This window comes from Tachypleus tridentatus, chromosome 1 (genome assembly GCF_004210375.1).
Source record: "Tachypleus tridentatus isolate NWPU-2018 chromosome 1, ASM421037v1, whole genome shotgun sequence".
NCBI lineage: Eukaryota > Metazoa > Arthropoda > Merostomata > Xiphosura > Limulidae > Tachypleus > Tachypleus tridentatus.
Genome location: NC_134825.1, coordinates 162,009,223 through 162,025,199, shown reverse-complemented (window position 1 = coordinate 162,025,199; position 15,977 = coordinate 162,009,223). Strand labels below are relative to the sequence as shown.

The following is a 15,977-nucleotide window of genomic DNA, read 5'->3' as shown; positions in this document are numbered from 1 at the left end:
ACCCAGTGACCCTTTGCAAAAACTGAGAAGGTCGTACATAACCTCGGGTTTAGTATAATTGTACGTGAAAGGACAGATTATCTAAGCCAAAAAAATAAATATTTAATGCCAATAACAATAATGTTCTATAAGGTCTCAAACTCGAATACTATTTCAGATATGCCTTTTTGTTTGAGAATTGAGATATAACTTCTAAAGAGATGACATATTTTTACAATAAGTCGTCACTTTTGGTTAGTGCTTTAATTTTCTGAAACTAAGTGTGTGTGTGCGTGTGTATAAATGTGTAAAACAATCCTTAATGCTATATGTAAATAATAAATTGTTTTTGTGCGTTAATATATTTTTGGAGAGTGTTCTATCAAATACATTCTGGCCAGGTAGTTAGGACACTCGACTCGTACTCTGAGGGTCGTTAGTTGGAATCTTTGTCACGCAAAATATGCTCACCCTTTTAGCCGTGAGAGGCGTTATAATGTTACGATCAGTCCCACTGTTCATTGGTAAAAGAGTAGCCCAAGAGTTTGTGGTGACTAGCTGTCTTTCTTCTAGTCTTACACTGCTAAATTAGGGACGACTAGTGCAGATAGCCCTCGTGTAGCTTTGCGCAAAATTCAAACATCAAATGCACAAATCCATCGAATGTAGGGGCAAGCCTGCAATTAATTTAAACGCTAATAAAGAACATTTCAAGTATGTTGATAATTTATAGTTTTACACTTTTAAGTTTTATAGAAGATGTTTCTCTTTCAACGAAGTGACAGGAGAGTTTGTTTAACACTTTGATCAGTTTCTAACAAAGACAGAATCTCGTCACAGCCTCCAATGAACGAGCACGTGTTTTCTGTTGAATGTTAAGAACGAGTTAAGGGTTAAGAATATCACGTTCTCTCTGTCAAATGAGGTAATATTTACTGATCACGTGTTACTTCTCTTGCAATAAGAGGATTACTAGAGGAGTAAAAAAAATTGTTATGATTAAAAAATTGACATCTGAGTTTGGTATGTTAGATAACACAAAAAAGTGAAACTATTCTCTCAGTCGGACATTTAATTTCCTTTTAAAGAAACTGGTAATACGCGTATCGTTTTCAACTCTGGAGGTTTTATTCCTGTTATCTTACGACTGAGTGAGCTGTAAATAACATAATCGCTACTACGTGAAATAGTCAAACTTTTGCTGCAACTACTAACACGGTAAAATAAGCCAAAGTAAGCTTGTAATTTAACGAACTTCCATACGCTGGGGAGAGACTTTCTTCATTCTCTTGTTATTATATATATATATTCTAACTAGGAACTCACCAGAAAAACAAACAACAACAGAATATTCAGGATCACTGTTTCAGATATTGTGTCTTTGCGGTGTTCAGTTTTAATGGTAGCCTGATCAACGGTACCATTCATATATGGCCAATCGTGTTAAGGCGTGCGACTCGTAATCTGAGGGTCGCGGGTTCGCATCCCCGTCGCTCCAAACATGCACGCCCTTTCAGCAGTGGGGGCGTTATAATGTGACGGTCAATCCCACTATTCGTTGGTAAAAGAGTAGCCCAAGAGTTTGGCGGTGGATGGTGATGACTAACTGCCTTATCTCTAGTTTTACACTGCTAAATTAGGGGCGGCTAGCACAGATAGCCCTCGAGTAGCTTTGTGCGAAATTAAAAAAAAACAAGCAAACAAACCTTTCATATATATATATATACAGGGTGTTTGGAAAGTCACTGTGTACTTATATATTTATTAACAGACAATACTGCACAGTGACTTTCCGAACACCCTGTATATATATATATATATATAAAAGTTAACTATTCACTCGTATTATTTGAAACCAATTTCCTCGTCAGGTGTTTCGATCTTTCTTTAAATTATGAAGGAATGAGACGTAGGTATTTCTCGGTGTGGTTAATAAGTTACGCCGTAAAGAACAAAACCAGAAGAGTTTGTTGAAGTATTTAATAGAAGTGCCATCGAGTCGTTTTTTTTAATGTACGATACATCAGCTGTCTCATATAGTGTCCATAAAGCTGCGAAACGTGGAAGGTGTTTCTTTTATAGCAAAGCCACATCGGGCTATCTGCTGAGTCCAGCGAGGGGAATCGAATCTCTCATTTTAACGTTCTAAATTTGAAGACTTGCCGCTGTATCAGCGGGATACAAGTTGTTGTTGTCATAATTACAGATGTTCAGGTAGACAAAAACAAAAGAGACGTGTTTAACGAGAGACCTAATAAATGTCAATTTCGCTTACGTTGCTGGAAGCGTAACCTTTATGGTATTCGCCTAGACATCGCAAAATGTCCCTTTTTTTTTATTTCGTTTGGTTTTACCTTTATCATCCTTAAAGATACGCTTACTGTAGGTTCTTTGTTGTTACACACAAATGAGTGAGTGAGTTTTCTTACAGCAAAGCCACGTCGAGCTATCTGCTGAGCCCACCGAGGGGAAATTGAACCCCTGATTTTAGCGTTAGAAATCCGTAGACTTACCGCTGTACTATCGGAGGGCTGACTAAAATGAGTCTTAAAATCTATGCTAAAAACATTTGTCTACAATAGAGTGCATATTTGTGATTGGTTAATTTACTTTATTTTCGTTAACCGTAATTTCGACCTAAATATTTTTAATAGGATTGTCCACATGGGTCACGTGGTTTTCGTGAAGAGCAGTGTTCAAGTTTTAATTCTCTTCCGTTTGAGAACCAGTACTACAGTTGGGTTCCGTATTTAAAAGGTGTGTGTATAATACTATAAAACATCTTAATATTTGGAACTATAATGAATAAATTATAACACCTTAAATATCCTTACATTGAGAATATATATATGAATATTGTGAAGGTGACCTCGATATGGTTTCCACTGAAACTTAATGATGGGTCGTATTTTAAAGATATTAATTACGATAACTTCTGTTATCAAACAGTTATTTAAAAAGTAATAAAATTCATAAAATATTCTATTTTTAACACACTTTACTTTTGAATTACATAAAAGTGTTTTAATTGTTCGGTATTTCTCTTAATAGTTGTAAAAACAAAGACATTATAAAACAACAACATGTAAGGTAGAAGCATGGGAGCTGGAGGGAAGTTAGAGGGCCCAACAATTTCTAAACAACAAACAATGCAAAACACGTAATTAAACATTGTTATTAGTGGATTTGTATTTTAAAGCCAAAACATATATTATAAATGGTAGCACTATAATTGGCTGGTCTAATAACCCATAATAATAATATATATTAAATTTCATCCTATTGAGACCTTAATTTCTGTGCACTAATGAAAGCAAGATGTGTTATGGATCATAAATAATGTATATTTTGCAAGAATTGTTACTTGAAAACTGAAAAAACAATACTCATAGATTATCTGTAAAGTGTCTTCTAATGTTATTTGCTTTTTAAAACAAATTTAAATTACGATATTATTTTAAAATAAATTCTGATTATTTAATCTTATTTTTATATTATAACAATCGCATAAAAGTTTTGTTTTTGCCAGGAAGTAACGTATAACCTTGTAGTGGTCACACACTTTTTGGTTTCATTTAAACTTGGTTCTATGAGTGTAATCAGTGATGTTTTGACAAATAACTGAAAATATTTATAATGATATGAATGGGAATTTTTTTTAGGGAGGGAGTTCCAAAACAAAAAGTATTCTTGTAGTCCTGTTACTAAGAAAGATGTGGGGTTCACACTGAAACAGTAAATCTTATCAGTACAAAGTTTTGTTGTTTTTTCTTAGAAACATTATTCTGTATTTACCCTTTTCTTTTTGTTATTTTTTCATAGAATCTAGTCCATGCGAACTTAACTGCAGACCGGAAGGAGAGTTATTTTATATTCGTCATACCGGAACGGTTATTGATGGTACCCGTTGCTATAACGACGAGTCGCGAGATGTTTGCGTGGATGGAGTGTGTATGGTAGGCGAGACCAATTAATTTACCTTATATTTTATCTTTAGCAATCAAAGAAAGAGTACTAGGTTGCTAATGTTTTTACTTGTCTAACTTGGATAACACTTAAGGAGATGAACAATCTTTCTATAGGTACTATATTTTATAATAATGTTAAGGAGCTGAATGGCGTTGTTATGATTGATTATCTATCTCAAACTAACAAAAGGAGATGAATGGCGTTGTTATGGTAACCATATCTCAAACTAACAAAAAAGAGATTAAAGACGTTGTTATGGTAACCATATCTCAAACTAACAAAAAGAGATGAATGGCGTTGTTATGGTAACCATATCTCAAACTAACAAAAAAGAGATTAAAGACGTTGTTATGGTAACCATATCTCAAACTAACAAAAAAAGAGATGAATGGCGTTGTTATGGTAACCATATCTCAAACTAACAAAAAAGAGATTAAAGACGTTGTTATGGTAACCATATCTCAAACTAACAAAAAGAGATGAATGGCGTTGTTATGGTAACCATATCTCAAACTAACAAAAAAGAGATTAAAGACGTTGTTATGGTAACCATATCTCAAACTAACAAAAAGAGATGAATGGCGTTGTTATGGTAACCATATCTCAAACTAACAAAAAAGAGATTAAAGACGTTGTTATGGTAACCATATCTCAAACTAACAAAAAAAGAGATGAATGGCGTTGTTATGGTAACCATATCACAAACTAACAAAAAGAGATTAAAGACGTTGTTATGGTCACCATATCTCAAACTAACAAAAAAAGAGATGAATGGCGTTGTTATGATTGATTATCTATCTCAAACTAACAAACGTTGTTATGGTTCATATATTTAAAGAAAAAGAATAACTAAAACGATAAACGACTTCAAATATTTATCAAATTTTAGTACAGTGTCAATTAGTTCACATAATTGTATCGTTTGAATACATATAAGGGTAAATTTCTTTGAGAATTGGAGTTTTTCTACTAAAAAGGAACATATATATATAGGTTGTCCATTACTTCTTAAGAACATTGCACTCTTTTACAACAATAACAACATTTGTACCCCCAGCACTTCTAATGCTTTTAAAACAATTGTCCTGGAGATGTGTACTTTTCAAATGCTAGTGTAATCAGGTGTGTGTCAAATGATTTAGATGTACCCTAAAATAATGTAATAAGAGCCTAAAACCAGATTCAGAGTGATTCAGTTAAAGACATTGTCACCAAACTTTGTATGCTGCCTACATGTCTTTTCTAACAGTGAATAGAGTTAACTACCAATGACAAAAGCACGTTATTTGTTAAGAGCTGATAACAGCACTGTTTGTCTAAACTCAAAGAGACAGTATAATACGTATATAACTAAATCCATTCTGAAAACAAACGAACAAAAGCCTCCTGAGACAATGTAAAATAATATTTTTGTCATAGTAATAACTATTTTATTAACACTTGATATTATTGTTCTAGGCCTTTCAAAAACTGAAGGATAATTTATTTGTCTTTATATCTGTTGATACTAAAATGAATGATGATTTCAAGTGAGTATTTAATAAACGTTTTACTTGTTCGTAATTGATTATATTTATTATGCTTTCTCTTCTCTGACGTCATGTACATTTTACTTGTTGTGGCCATTCAGTTGACTGTGCTGAGTAGATCAGGGGAAACGTTGTATTTAACAACTGCATCATCTAATTCGATACCAAATATGGGCAAAGCACAAATTGTTCTGTTTTGTTTTGAATTTCACGCAAAGCTACGCAAGGGATGTCTGTGCTAGCCGTCCCTAATTTAGTAGTGTAAGACTAGAGAGAAGGCATCTAGTCATCACCACCCGCCGCCAACTCTTGGACTACACTTTTGCCAACGAATAGTGGGATTGACCGCACGTTATAACGCTCCAACGGTTGAAAGGACAAGCATGTTTGGTGTGATAGGGATTCGAACCCGCAACCCTCGGATTACGAGTCGAGTGCCATAACCACCTGGCCAGGCCGGGTCCAGAACACAAATAACCCATTGTGTGACGACAACAACTGCTTTGCGCTAACAAACAAAAAATCCAAAATTGTTAGAATTCCTTTTTTTATTATTCAAACTTTTATTACGTGGCATATATAAACGAATATGAATAATACTTATATATGTTTATATATTGCTCAAATAAACGACAGTTCCAAAACACAACATTGTTATTTCTTAAATGTCCGCGTAGATAGCCCTCGTGTAGCTTTGCGCGAAATTCAAAAACAATCTTAAATGTTCTTATCTGCACTGCGTACACCGATGGGAATTGAGCCCCGAATTTTTCCATTGTATGTATATTTATCACTGACCTATTATTATTTTAATTACCAATGAGGAACCAGTACGTAACATCTGTGATCCACAAGTTTTATTATTTACCATACTTGAGTTTTGTTAGGTGTTTTTAGTTTAGCGAAAAAAAATCACGTGTGTGTCTGTTATTTTGTTTAGCCAGTTGGATGCGATTTAATTCTTGGATCTAACGCTAAAGAAGACAAGTGTGGAGAATGTGGAGGGAACGGAAACAGTTGTAGGACGATTGAAGGCCTCATTACTGACGATAATTTACAAGTCGGTGAGTAGAACTATCAAATATTATCTAAGTTTTGTATGGATTTTGTATCAACTAGAATACATTATTTATTTTTATATATGTACATCGAATTTCTGAAATCAGTTTTGATAAACTGAATGTCTATACAAGTTTACAAAATGTGCTCAAAATGTACATCCTCAAAATCGACAAGTCAGGTAACTTCTACGTGCTCATCAATATTCAGTGCCATTAACTTAAAAAAAACACACGAAAAAAAAGGCAAAAAATAAAACAAGAAATAAGCAGTCTTAACTTATTCACTATTGCAACTGGCCCGGCATGGCCTAGCGCGTAAGGCGTGCGACTCGTAATCCGAGGGTCGCGGGTTCGCGCCCGCGTCGCGCTAAACATGCTCGCCCTCCCAGCCGTGGGGGTGTATAATGTGACGGTCAATCCCACTATTCGTTGGTAAAAGAGTAGCCCAAGAGTTGGCGGTGGGTGGTGATGACTAGCTGCCTTCCCTCTAGTCTTACACTGCTAAATTAGGGACGGCTAGCACAGATAGCCCTCGAGTAGCTTTGTGCGAAATTCCCAAACAAACTATTGCAACTACAATCTATTCTATATACGTATGGTATTAGAAGAATTTGTTGTCGATTCGCCAGTGACGGTGAGTTAGGGTTAAACTTATCTACAGTTACTCTAATCGACGTATTACTGAGTATAGATGTATGGTTATAAAATATCTTTGTTGTGTTTTGCTGTGTAGTGTGTCATATTGCTATTCAGTTTCCGTTGGAAACATCAGCATGATGGCTTCACTTCTTCAAAAATGCATTTTGAGAGCTTTGTGTATATATATATATATATATATATATAATGACGAAAGCTAAGGAAATGTGTAATTCTGTTTCCACTAAAAGGGTTCATGCAGTTAATCTAATAAGACAAGAGAAGAGAAAAACGTATATCAAGTTACAAGAGTTAAAGTATGTTCGATTAACTTTTTGTTTGTTTGTAGTCAAGCGCAAAGCTACACATTGGGCTATATGCGATGTGCACACATTGAGTATTCTAACCTCGTGAGTTAAAATATATTTACAACTAAGGATATCAAAACAAACAGTTATAAAGAACTATATCGATTTACCTGCGATCGAATAATGTGTTAAAGCTGGTAAACTATGTACTGTCACTCCTTTGTTACTAATTACGTTGTATCTTTTAACGCTACTTAAAAAGCACGCCATGTTCGCTTATTTGGCTAATTGGCCCAGCATAACCAGATAGTTAAGGCACTCAACTCGTAAGTTAAGGGTCGCAGGTTCGAATCTTCGTCACTACAAACATGTTCATCTTTTAAGCCGTGAGGGCGTTATAAACTTATGCTCAATCCCATTATTCGTTGGGCTTCATTTCTTCGTGGTAAAACAAACTAAGTATCCAGCAAATTTGTTATCTTAAAACCGTGTATTAACAAATCTCATTCCTACGTTTTAGAATTTAGAGGAAGTTCGGGACATTAAATATACGTCTCGTAATATTAAACTTCCTGAAATGGATTTTGCATTCTACGTCTCATTTTCACCGAAAGATCTTCTCCAAGAGTAAAAACTATTTTAACATGAGGTTTGAAAGAAACGTCTGAAATTGCAATCTCGTGAATTTACCTTATTTATTCTAATACTCTATTATCATGTGTTATTATAATGTGTCAATTATCTTAAGAGCTCGCAGGTTCCATTGGTTTTCCGAGGGTCAAGGATTTGAATCTCCGTCGCACTAAATATTCTCGTCCTTTCAGTCGTGGGGGCGTTATAACGTGACGGTCAACCTCACTATTCGCTGGTAAAAGAGTAGCCCAAGAGTTAGCGGTGGGTGGTGATGACTAGCTGCCTTCCCTCTTGCCTTACAATGCTAAATTAAGGGCGGCTAGCGTAGATAGCCTTCATGTAGCATTGCGCGAAATTTAAAAACGAACAAACAAACAAGGTTATATGTAAAAGTAGGAAACTTTTGAAATCCTGACTGTGACATGTTAACTTCCCTTGACCATTCATTTGCCATATTTTTTGATAAGTTTCTTTCCTTGAGTATTTGCGGCAAGTTTGATGTGATTAACTTATCAGTTGTTGATATACAATCACCTACGTCTAATTAGTTATTACGTAGTAAATGTTTTTTCCTTACTTTGTTTTTGTTTTGGATTTTTCGAAAACTACACGAGGGCTGTATGCGCTAGCAGTGATAGAGGAAAAGAAGCCAGTCAACATCACCCACCGCCAACAAATAGTGAGCTTGGCTATTGCATTATAACACCCACAAAGCTGAAATTGTGAGCATGTTAGGGGTGACAAAGATTCGAATCTGTGACTCTCGGACTGCCAGTCGAGCCAGGCCTATTTATCATTAACCTTTTCAGTGCCGTAGACGAGATAACTCGTCCAAGTCGATCGGTAACACAGTGCCACGGACGAGTTATTTCGTTCTCCATAATACCTAACTTCAACGCTAGATGTCAGCACCATACATGCATTTGACCTGCTTACAAATTGTTTCACCTTCGATCCAAAATGGCGTCACGAAAAAGTTACAAAATGAAGAAGCATTAGAGTTGTATTGTAGCAGCTGAAATACTTGGCAGTCAACAGGTTAAACAAGTCTGTACAACACTTGTTAATCGATATCTGTCTTAACGACTCCTGACAAATTTGCATCTTACTAATAAAAGATTATAATGCATATTTCAAAGAGCTCAATAATTATTTTTTAAACTATTGTTTCTATATTTTCAGGTTATAATGACGTCATTCTTATTCCAATGGGTTCTACAAATATCAAAGTCACAGAGAAGAATGCAACAAACAGCTATTTAGGTAATGAAGCTGTTGAGAAGTAAGGATTCTCAACATTAAAGTTTTGGATTAATGAATGTATCATTACAGGATAAAGGTGCAAGACATTGAAATGGAGAAAATACTATAAGAACCACAACAACAACGAGTTTTTCATTTAGATATTCTATATTTTCATTCATAATTTTTATAAAATGCTGGTATGTATTGTGTAGTGTCCTTAGTTTGTTGCTGGTTGTTCCATAGTCTGTATGTGTGTCAGTGATATCTGATAATATCAGATTAGTTTAAAGTTTCTTCTCTTCGGAGAAAAGAAGTTTCTGTATCACTGATTGGTTTGCTTTGTTTTGAATTTCGCGCAAAGTTACACGAGGGCTATCTGCGTTAACCGTAACCGTCCCTAAATTAGGAGTGTAAGACTAAAGGGAAGGCAGATAATCATCACCACCCACCGCCATCTCTTGAATCACTGATTGAATACGTGACTCTTACTGATAAATGTTCAGTTATAGGCGTGTAAGTGTCACTTCTATAAATTTACGTACTTTCAATACTAAAATAGTGGATGGACAGAGCGTAGATAACCAGTTCCGTGTGTGTGTGTGTAGCGAAATTACACAACCAATGGAAGCAAAAAAACTGATTCTCAAATTCACTTTCCGGAACTCTAACCAGTAGGCTAGGCCAGGCTTACAACACAAAGAACTACTTTCTATTCCCCATGAGGCCCCAATGTGATTGTGTTCTAAAACAAACAAGTATCCCTCTCACCTACTCAAAAGGTATCGTTTCTTTATTATTTCGAAGCATATCAAAAGCTAGCGCTATGAATAAAATAATTACGAAGGTTATTGTAAAGTAAATTACGTCACTGATAAATGTTTATCGTATGACCAAGAATCGTATTAAACCAAGCTTTTTGCTAAGGACCTAACCACAAATGTTCGGCCTTCATGTGTTGTGTAAGATGTGGATATATCACGACTTTAATTATTTAATCTTAATATAGGTCCCCACGATACAGTTCTTCACAAGTTCCGATAAATCGAAAATTATTATAATAGTCAGAAAGAAAAGGACGAGCTAGCATGTATTAAAACGAGGTTAATAAATGTCGATAAGTCCGCATTTAAATGCGTACAACAACAAAACTCTCTAGGCATGAATTTGTTGGTTTTTAATAGTGTTGTGATTAAAATAACAAGCTACTAATCTCAGTGTCCAAGGTTCGATTCGTGAAACCTCTGAAAACGCTTCTCTCTTTCACTTGTGGGTGCGTCATAAAACAGCCCCCCGCTAGTACAGCGGTATGTCTCCGGATTTACAACGCTAAAATCAGGGGTTCGATTCCCCTCGGTGGGCTGAGCAGATAGCCCTATGTGGCTTTCCTATAAGAAAACACACCATCTACGTCATAAAACAACAGGCAGTCTAGTTATTAGATTCATCCTCTGCTCAGTAATTCGTAAATAGCCATATCCTGAACCCAGTAGGAACCTCTGACCTGGCTATTTAGCCCACGTATCACTTCAGGTTGAAATTTTCAGTTTCTCTCGTGTTTTATTAATACTTAGTTACTGACATCTTAATATTCCTGGATTCAGAGTTACACAACTTAATATCATAAAACTTTGAAATGACATGAATAGTCCATTGGTCCATCTATTAGTTACAGTGTTTGCTGCATGCCTGAGGCAGGTGAATATGTTATTTTTCACTGAAGAATTCAAGTAAACTTGATTGGAGAATACAGTTTTAACAAGACTCTATTAAACAAAGAATGGGATTTTTTAATAATTCTTCTAGACCTCTTTATCTCGAAACTTTGTTAGTTTTACAGTCCCTAATAGAGTATAAATGACAGACAAAAACATAAATGCCACCAAGTGTTGAAATTAATCCCATTAACTACCACTAGAGGCTTCCTATGTATTTCACTTGCAGAGTAAGTTTATCCTTTTCGTTGTTCAGTTCTTTACGATAGAGGTCGTAACAAACAAAAGCATAACGTTACTGAATATTGTGCAATATATGGACCTCACCAGTAATGAACGCTCTTGAGAGTTATCAGCAATTTAAGAGTTAAAAGACTTAGTCTTTCTCTGTGCACTTTTCCTAGATAAGGAACTTAAACGGTGAATACAATAATTCAGTTGTTTGTGTGTGCGTGTGCACGCGCTCTTTTCTGCTACATACTTAATTTGTCACTACTACTACATAAGACTACTAAAAATATTAATGTTACTGATTATCATCTCTCAGTGGGTTAACAATAAGTTTACGGACTTACAACCCTAAAATCCGAGGTTCTATTCCCTGTGAGGGGCAGAACACAAATATCCTAACGTGTAGCTCCGCGCTTGAACAAACTCTGCGTCTACTTGTTTTAACTTAGAAATTTGATTGTACACCTCTTAGATAATAGAGTGGTCATTATTACTGTTAGCCCATTAATATTTAGTCGCTCTCTGTATGTTTGACCTATTGTCCCATAATGTTATGAACTACAATAATTCAGTTGTTGTTGTATCTACACCCTTCTGTTCAAAATTTGATGGTCACTGTAGTGTAATAGAACTTTTATTAATTTTAGTCTTTCTATGTATTTGCTGGTTTGTATTATTGGGAATTTAACTGGCCATTACGATGATACAGTTGTTTTTCTCCTAGCGGTCAGGAACGTGACTGGTCACTACTACCTGAATGGTAACGGGGGTATAGTGTTTTCTGGAATATTAAAGTTTGCTGGTACAGAGTTTCACTATGAACGCAAGTCCTACGGTGATCTTTCCCCAGAATATTTATGGGCGCGTGGTCCAACGACGGAGTCACTTTTCATTGTGGTAAGGATTTATGTACACATTTTGTAGAAAATAAATATAAAACATTTATTTTGGAGGATGAGGGACTAACCCTCACACAAATATTGTGGACAGTGTACTTTCGATTCGCATACTTTCCATATCTTCCGTCAAAATGTGATAACCTTCAACTGATAAAATTCAAACTTTCGTGATTTTACGACGTCGTAAAATCTTTATTGGTGAAGTTCCGATTAAATATTAAGTTTTCACTAACGTAGTGTAGCTTTGGGAATTTTACATGGCGAGAAAAGCGACACCATAATGAAGAAAATGTAACGAATTTTGTTTCATAATTTTAAGATATATCAGAAACAGTTTTTAGACGCAATTTGAAACAAAAGATTGTAATCATTTCGAGTAAGTCGTATCTACTGAAGTCATCGGATGTGTTGAAGACTTAAACGTTATATATAATTTAGGCCTGGCATGGCCTAGCGCGTAAGGCGTGCGACTCGTAATCCGAGGGTCGCGGGTTCGCGCCGCATCGCGCTAAACATTCTCGCCCTCCCAGCCGTGGGGGCGTTATAATGTTACGCTCAATCCCACTATTTTTTTTGGTAAAAGAGTAGCCCAAGAGTTGGCGGTGGGTGCTAAATTAGGGACGGCTAGCACAGATAGCCCTCGAGTAGCTTTGTGCGAAATTCCAAAACAAACAAACAAACTATATATAATTCTTTAAGATTTTTCAATTTTCATCTGAAACAACGACACAGATTCTTAGATAATAAATAAGAGACAGCGCAGTGCAAGATAAATAGACAAAGTCATTTCTATAACATGAAACGTAGAGCCTCGGTTGGATTCCCCGCTGGTACAGCGGTAAATCTACGGATTTACAACCCTAAAATCAGGAATTCGATTCTCCTCGGTGGACTCAGCAGGTAGCGCAATGTGGCTCTGCTATACGAAAAAAAAAACATACACAAACGCCTCGATGGGATAATATTAAACTTAGATACGAGACAAACTGTCCGAAATGAATACTATTATTAAAGCATAATAATTATCAAAATCAATAAATAGATATTTGTGGAAAAAAAAAAGAGTTCTCATTCTGAGTTTTGGACGACGATCGTTGTTATATATATATATACCATATTAAGAATAGCTACAGCTCTGTTGATGCTCAAGTCAATAACAGTCTATAGGTGAAAATAAAATTATACCAACTATCGTACTCTTTCCAAACCTTTATATGTTTTATTTTTCTGAGAAATAAACTTAACTTTTGTTCCATAAATATCCATGGTTAATTGATAGTGTTAAAAATTAGATGTTTTACTTTGAAGGCCTAGCTGAAAAATAACACTTACTCCTGTTTCTTTGCTTACACTGGTGTACCTCAACTGTAGCTATTGTATGAAGATAAAAATCCCGGTATCGCGTATGAATACTCTGTTCCAAAAGATACGAATAGCCCTCAATCTGACGCATATTCCTGGACTTCTGACAGTTTTGGATTCTGCTCTAGAACCTGTGGAAACGGTATGTTTTGATGTAGTCATTATAATGCATTATTCCTTCATATGTTTTGTTGCACTTTTAAATTCTTTACCCAATTTTTCTCTCTAAATGACGTTCATTTTTCTTCTATGATATACCTACTTTAATCTGAACAACTTCATATAGCACAATCCTGAACTATGTTTTGGAAACAAAACAAGATTGAAGGTTACTAAACCTTAAAGAAATTGAATTCGTTTTGTACCGAATAGTACTGTTGTGTTTACTGTTTTGTTTCGATTTTTTCCAATATCAACAGCAACAGAACGACTTATAAAATGTTTATCTGATATAATATCTTAACAATATGTAATAATATAGCGATCTATGAGTGTTTGCTTTTATTTTGTTCCGACCAATTAATATCCCTTTTCGATGTTTGATACGTCTAGTAATTGTTTATACATTAGAAGACATTTATTTATATCATAATTTCAATTTAGAGTTCATTGTTATGTTTATAAAAAACAGCTTTGTGTGCACGTTACTCGGTTATTTAGCGGAACGATTGGTCTATTTGCTCATTTAGGTGTTCAGCAACGAGCAGTCAGATGTGTCCGTACTGGTAGGTTCGAAGAAGTCCCGGAATTTTTATGCGACCCTCTTTTGAAGCCAATTACCAATCGCACTTGCAACAAAGAAAGTTGTCCACCAGGGTGAGTGAATATTTTAATTTTAAAAAAATATTTTAAATGTCGTGATCTCGGTGATAGAGATAAAGGAAAATAGTTTAAATGAGTTTTAATTATGACATTAGAATTGGAAAATTTGTTTATTAACATTTTTATAGTTAACACAAAAGTACATCGAATACAGCGACATCTATATATTTGAATGTAATTATTTCATTCTTCCTGGCGGTTAAGGAGCTCGACTCGTAATCTGAGGGACGCAGGTTCAAATCCCCGTCGCACCAAACATATTCGCCCTATCAACAGTGAGGAGTTATAATGTCACGATTAATCTCACAATTCGTTGATAAAACAGTAGCCCAAGTGTCGGTAGTAATTAGCTGCTTTCCCTGTAGTCTTACACTGCTAAATTAAGAATGATTAGCGCAGGTAGCCCTCGCGTAGCTTAGCGCGAAATTAAAAAAACAACAACAACAAATCTGTCAACAGCAAGAAAGTAAGATCGTTAATATGATAAAATTATCATTCACTATAATGTAAACTATTCGCGTGTACGGGTAATCAAAAGCATTTTTGCCCCTCGGTGGACTCAGCAGATAGCCCGATGTGGCTTTGCTATGACAAACCACACACACACATTTTTCCTGCCCCATCTACGTTACAGGGCAGGAATGAGGCAAGCAGTTTTTGCAAAGCACAATTTGGTGTGCAAAGCATGCTACTGATAAAGAGGTTTGGGAACGTGGTCCTCAGGAGACTTTTGGAAAGTATGAGCACTGTGATTGAATTTTGTGTTAATTTTACTGTAATTTATCGAAAGTGCTAACAATTTCATTAATATAGGTGTTCACTAACACGTATACTCACCACAGCTATAAGCATGTACAGTGTATACGCTATTATACTGATTCATACATTGAGTCAATCCATTTATCTAGAAATAATTTTGGAAGTGTAAATTAAAGTTTAAAAATCACTTACAGTCACTGTGACAAATTGTTGTTTCGGATCCTGCTTGATCTGTCGTACTAGCTCCAGCGAATGTGCAGAGATATATTAAAATGAATCACCAACAGAGCCCTTCTTGTGTGCTCTGTAATCGTAAGGCCCGTTTGATATTGAAATCCCATTTCATTTTTTGGTTGTCTTTTTTGTTCTTTTTTTTCTAATTTTCTTTCTAGCATAAATTTCAGTATCTAATTATGCCTATTTATATTTTCCAAAGTTTATAATTGAATAAGTTAATTTTAGTTTGCTATTCTTGTATCAGAGAAAAACTGACCTATGATTAAAGTTGTTAAGTCATTTTTCATATTTCTTCTTTTAAATTTTACTTTTAACTTAGCATTAAACTTTGCAAGAAAACTTTAAAAAAGTATACATTTCCAAGTAAGCAACACAATGTATATATGTTGAAGTTTTTAATATTTTTATTTGATATACATACTAGCCTACACTAAGCAACAAAATTGTGTGGTAATCAAAATATTACAGTTTTAAAGTACACTTAATTAGCCCGGCCTTTTTTGCTGGTATTTGTATTTATAGAACTATATTTGGCCCAGCATGGTCAAGCGTGTTAAGGCATTCGACTCGTAATCCGAGGGTCGCGGGTTCGAAC

At 35.2% G+C, this 15,977-nt stretch overlaps 1 protein-coding gene across 1 annotated transcript in view; it reads left to right on the top strand.

Annotated features, from left to right (window-relative positions):
- Positions 1-15,977, top strand: part of LOC143229313 (papilin-like) — a 114,254-nt gene that overhangs the window by 51,790 nt on the left and 46,487 nt on the right. The window contains exons 5-11 of the mRNA XM_076461487.1: positions 2,634-2,736; positions 3,802-3,935; positions 6,418-6,541; positions 9,298-9,378; positions 12,028-12,200; positions 13,574-13,706; positions 14,254-14,380. Of these exons, the coding sequence (XP_076317602.1) occupies positions 2,634-2,736; positions 3,802-3,935; positions 6,418-6,541; positions 9,298-9,378; positions 12,028-12,200; positions 13,574-13,706; positions 14,254-14,380 (875 nt within the window). The remainder of the gene's footprint in view (positions 1-2,633; positions 2,737-3,801; positions 3,936-6,417; positions 6,542-9,297; positions 9,379-12,027; positions 12,201-13,573; positions 13,707-14,253; positions 14,381-15,977) is intronic.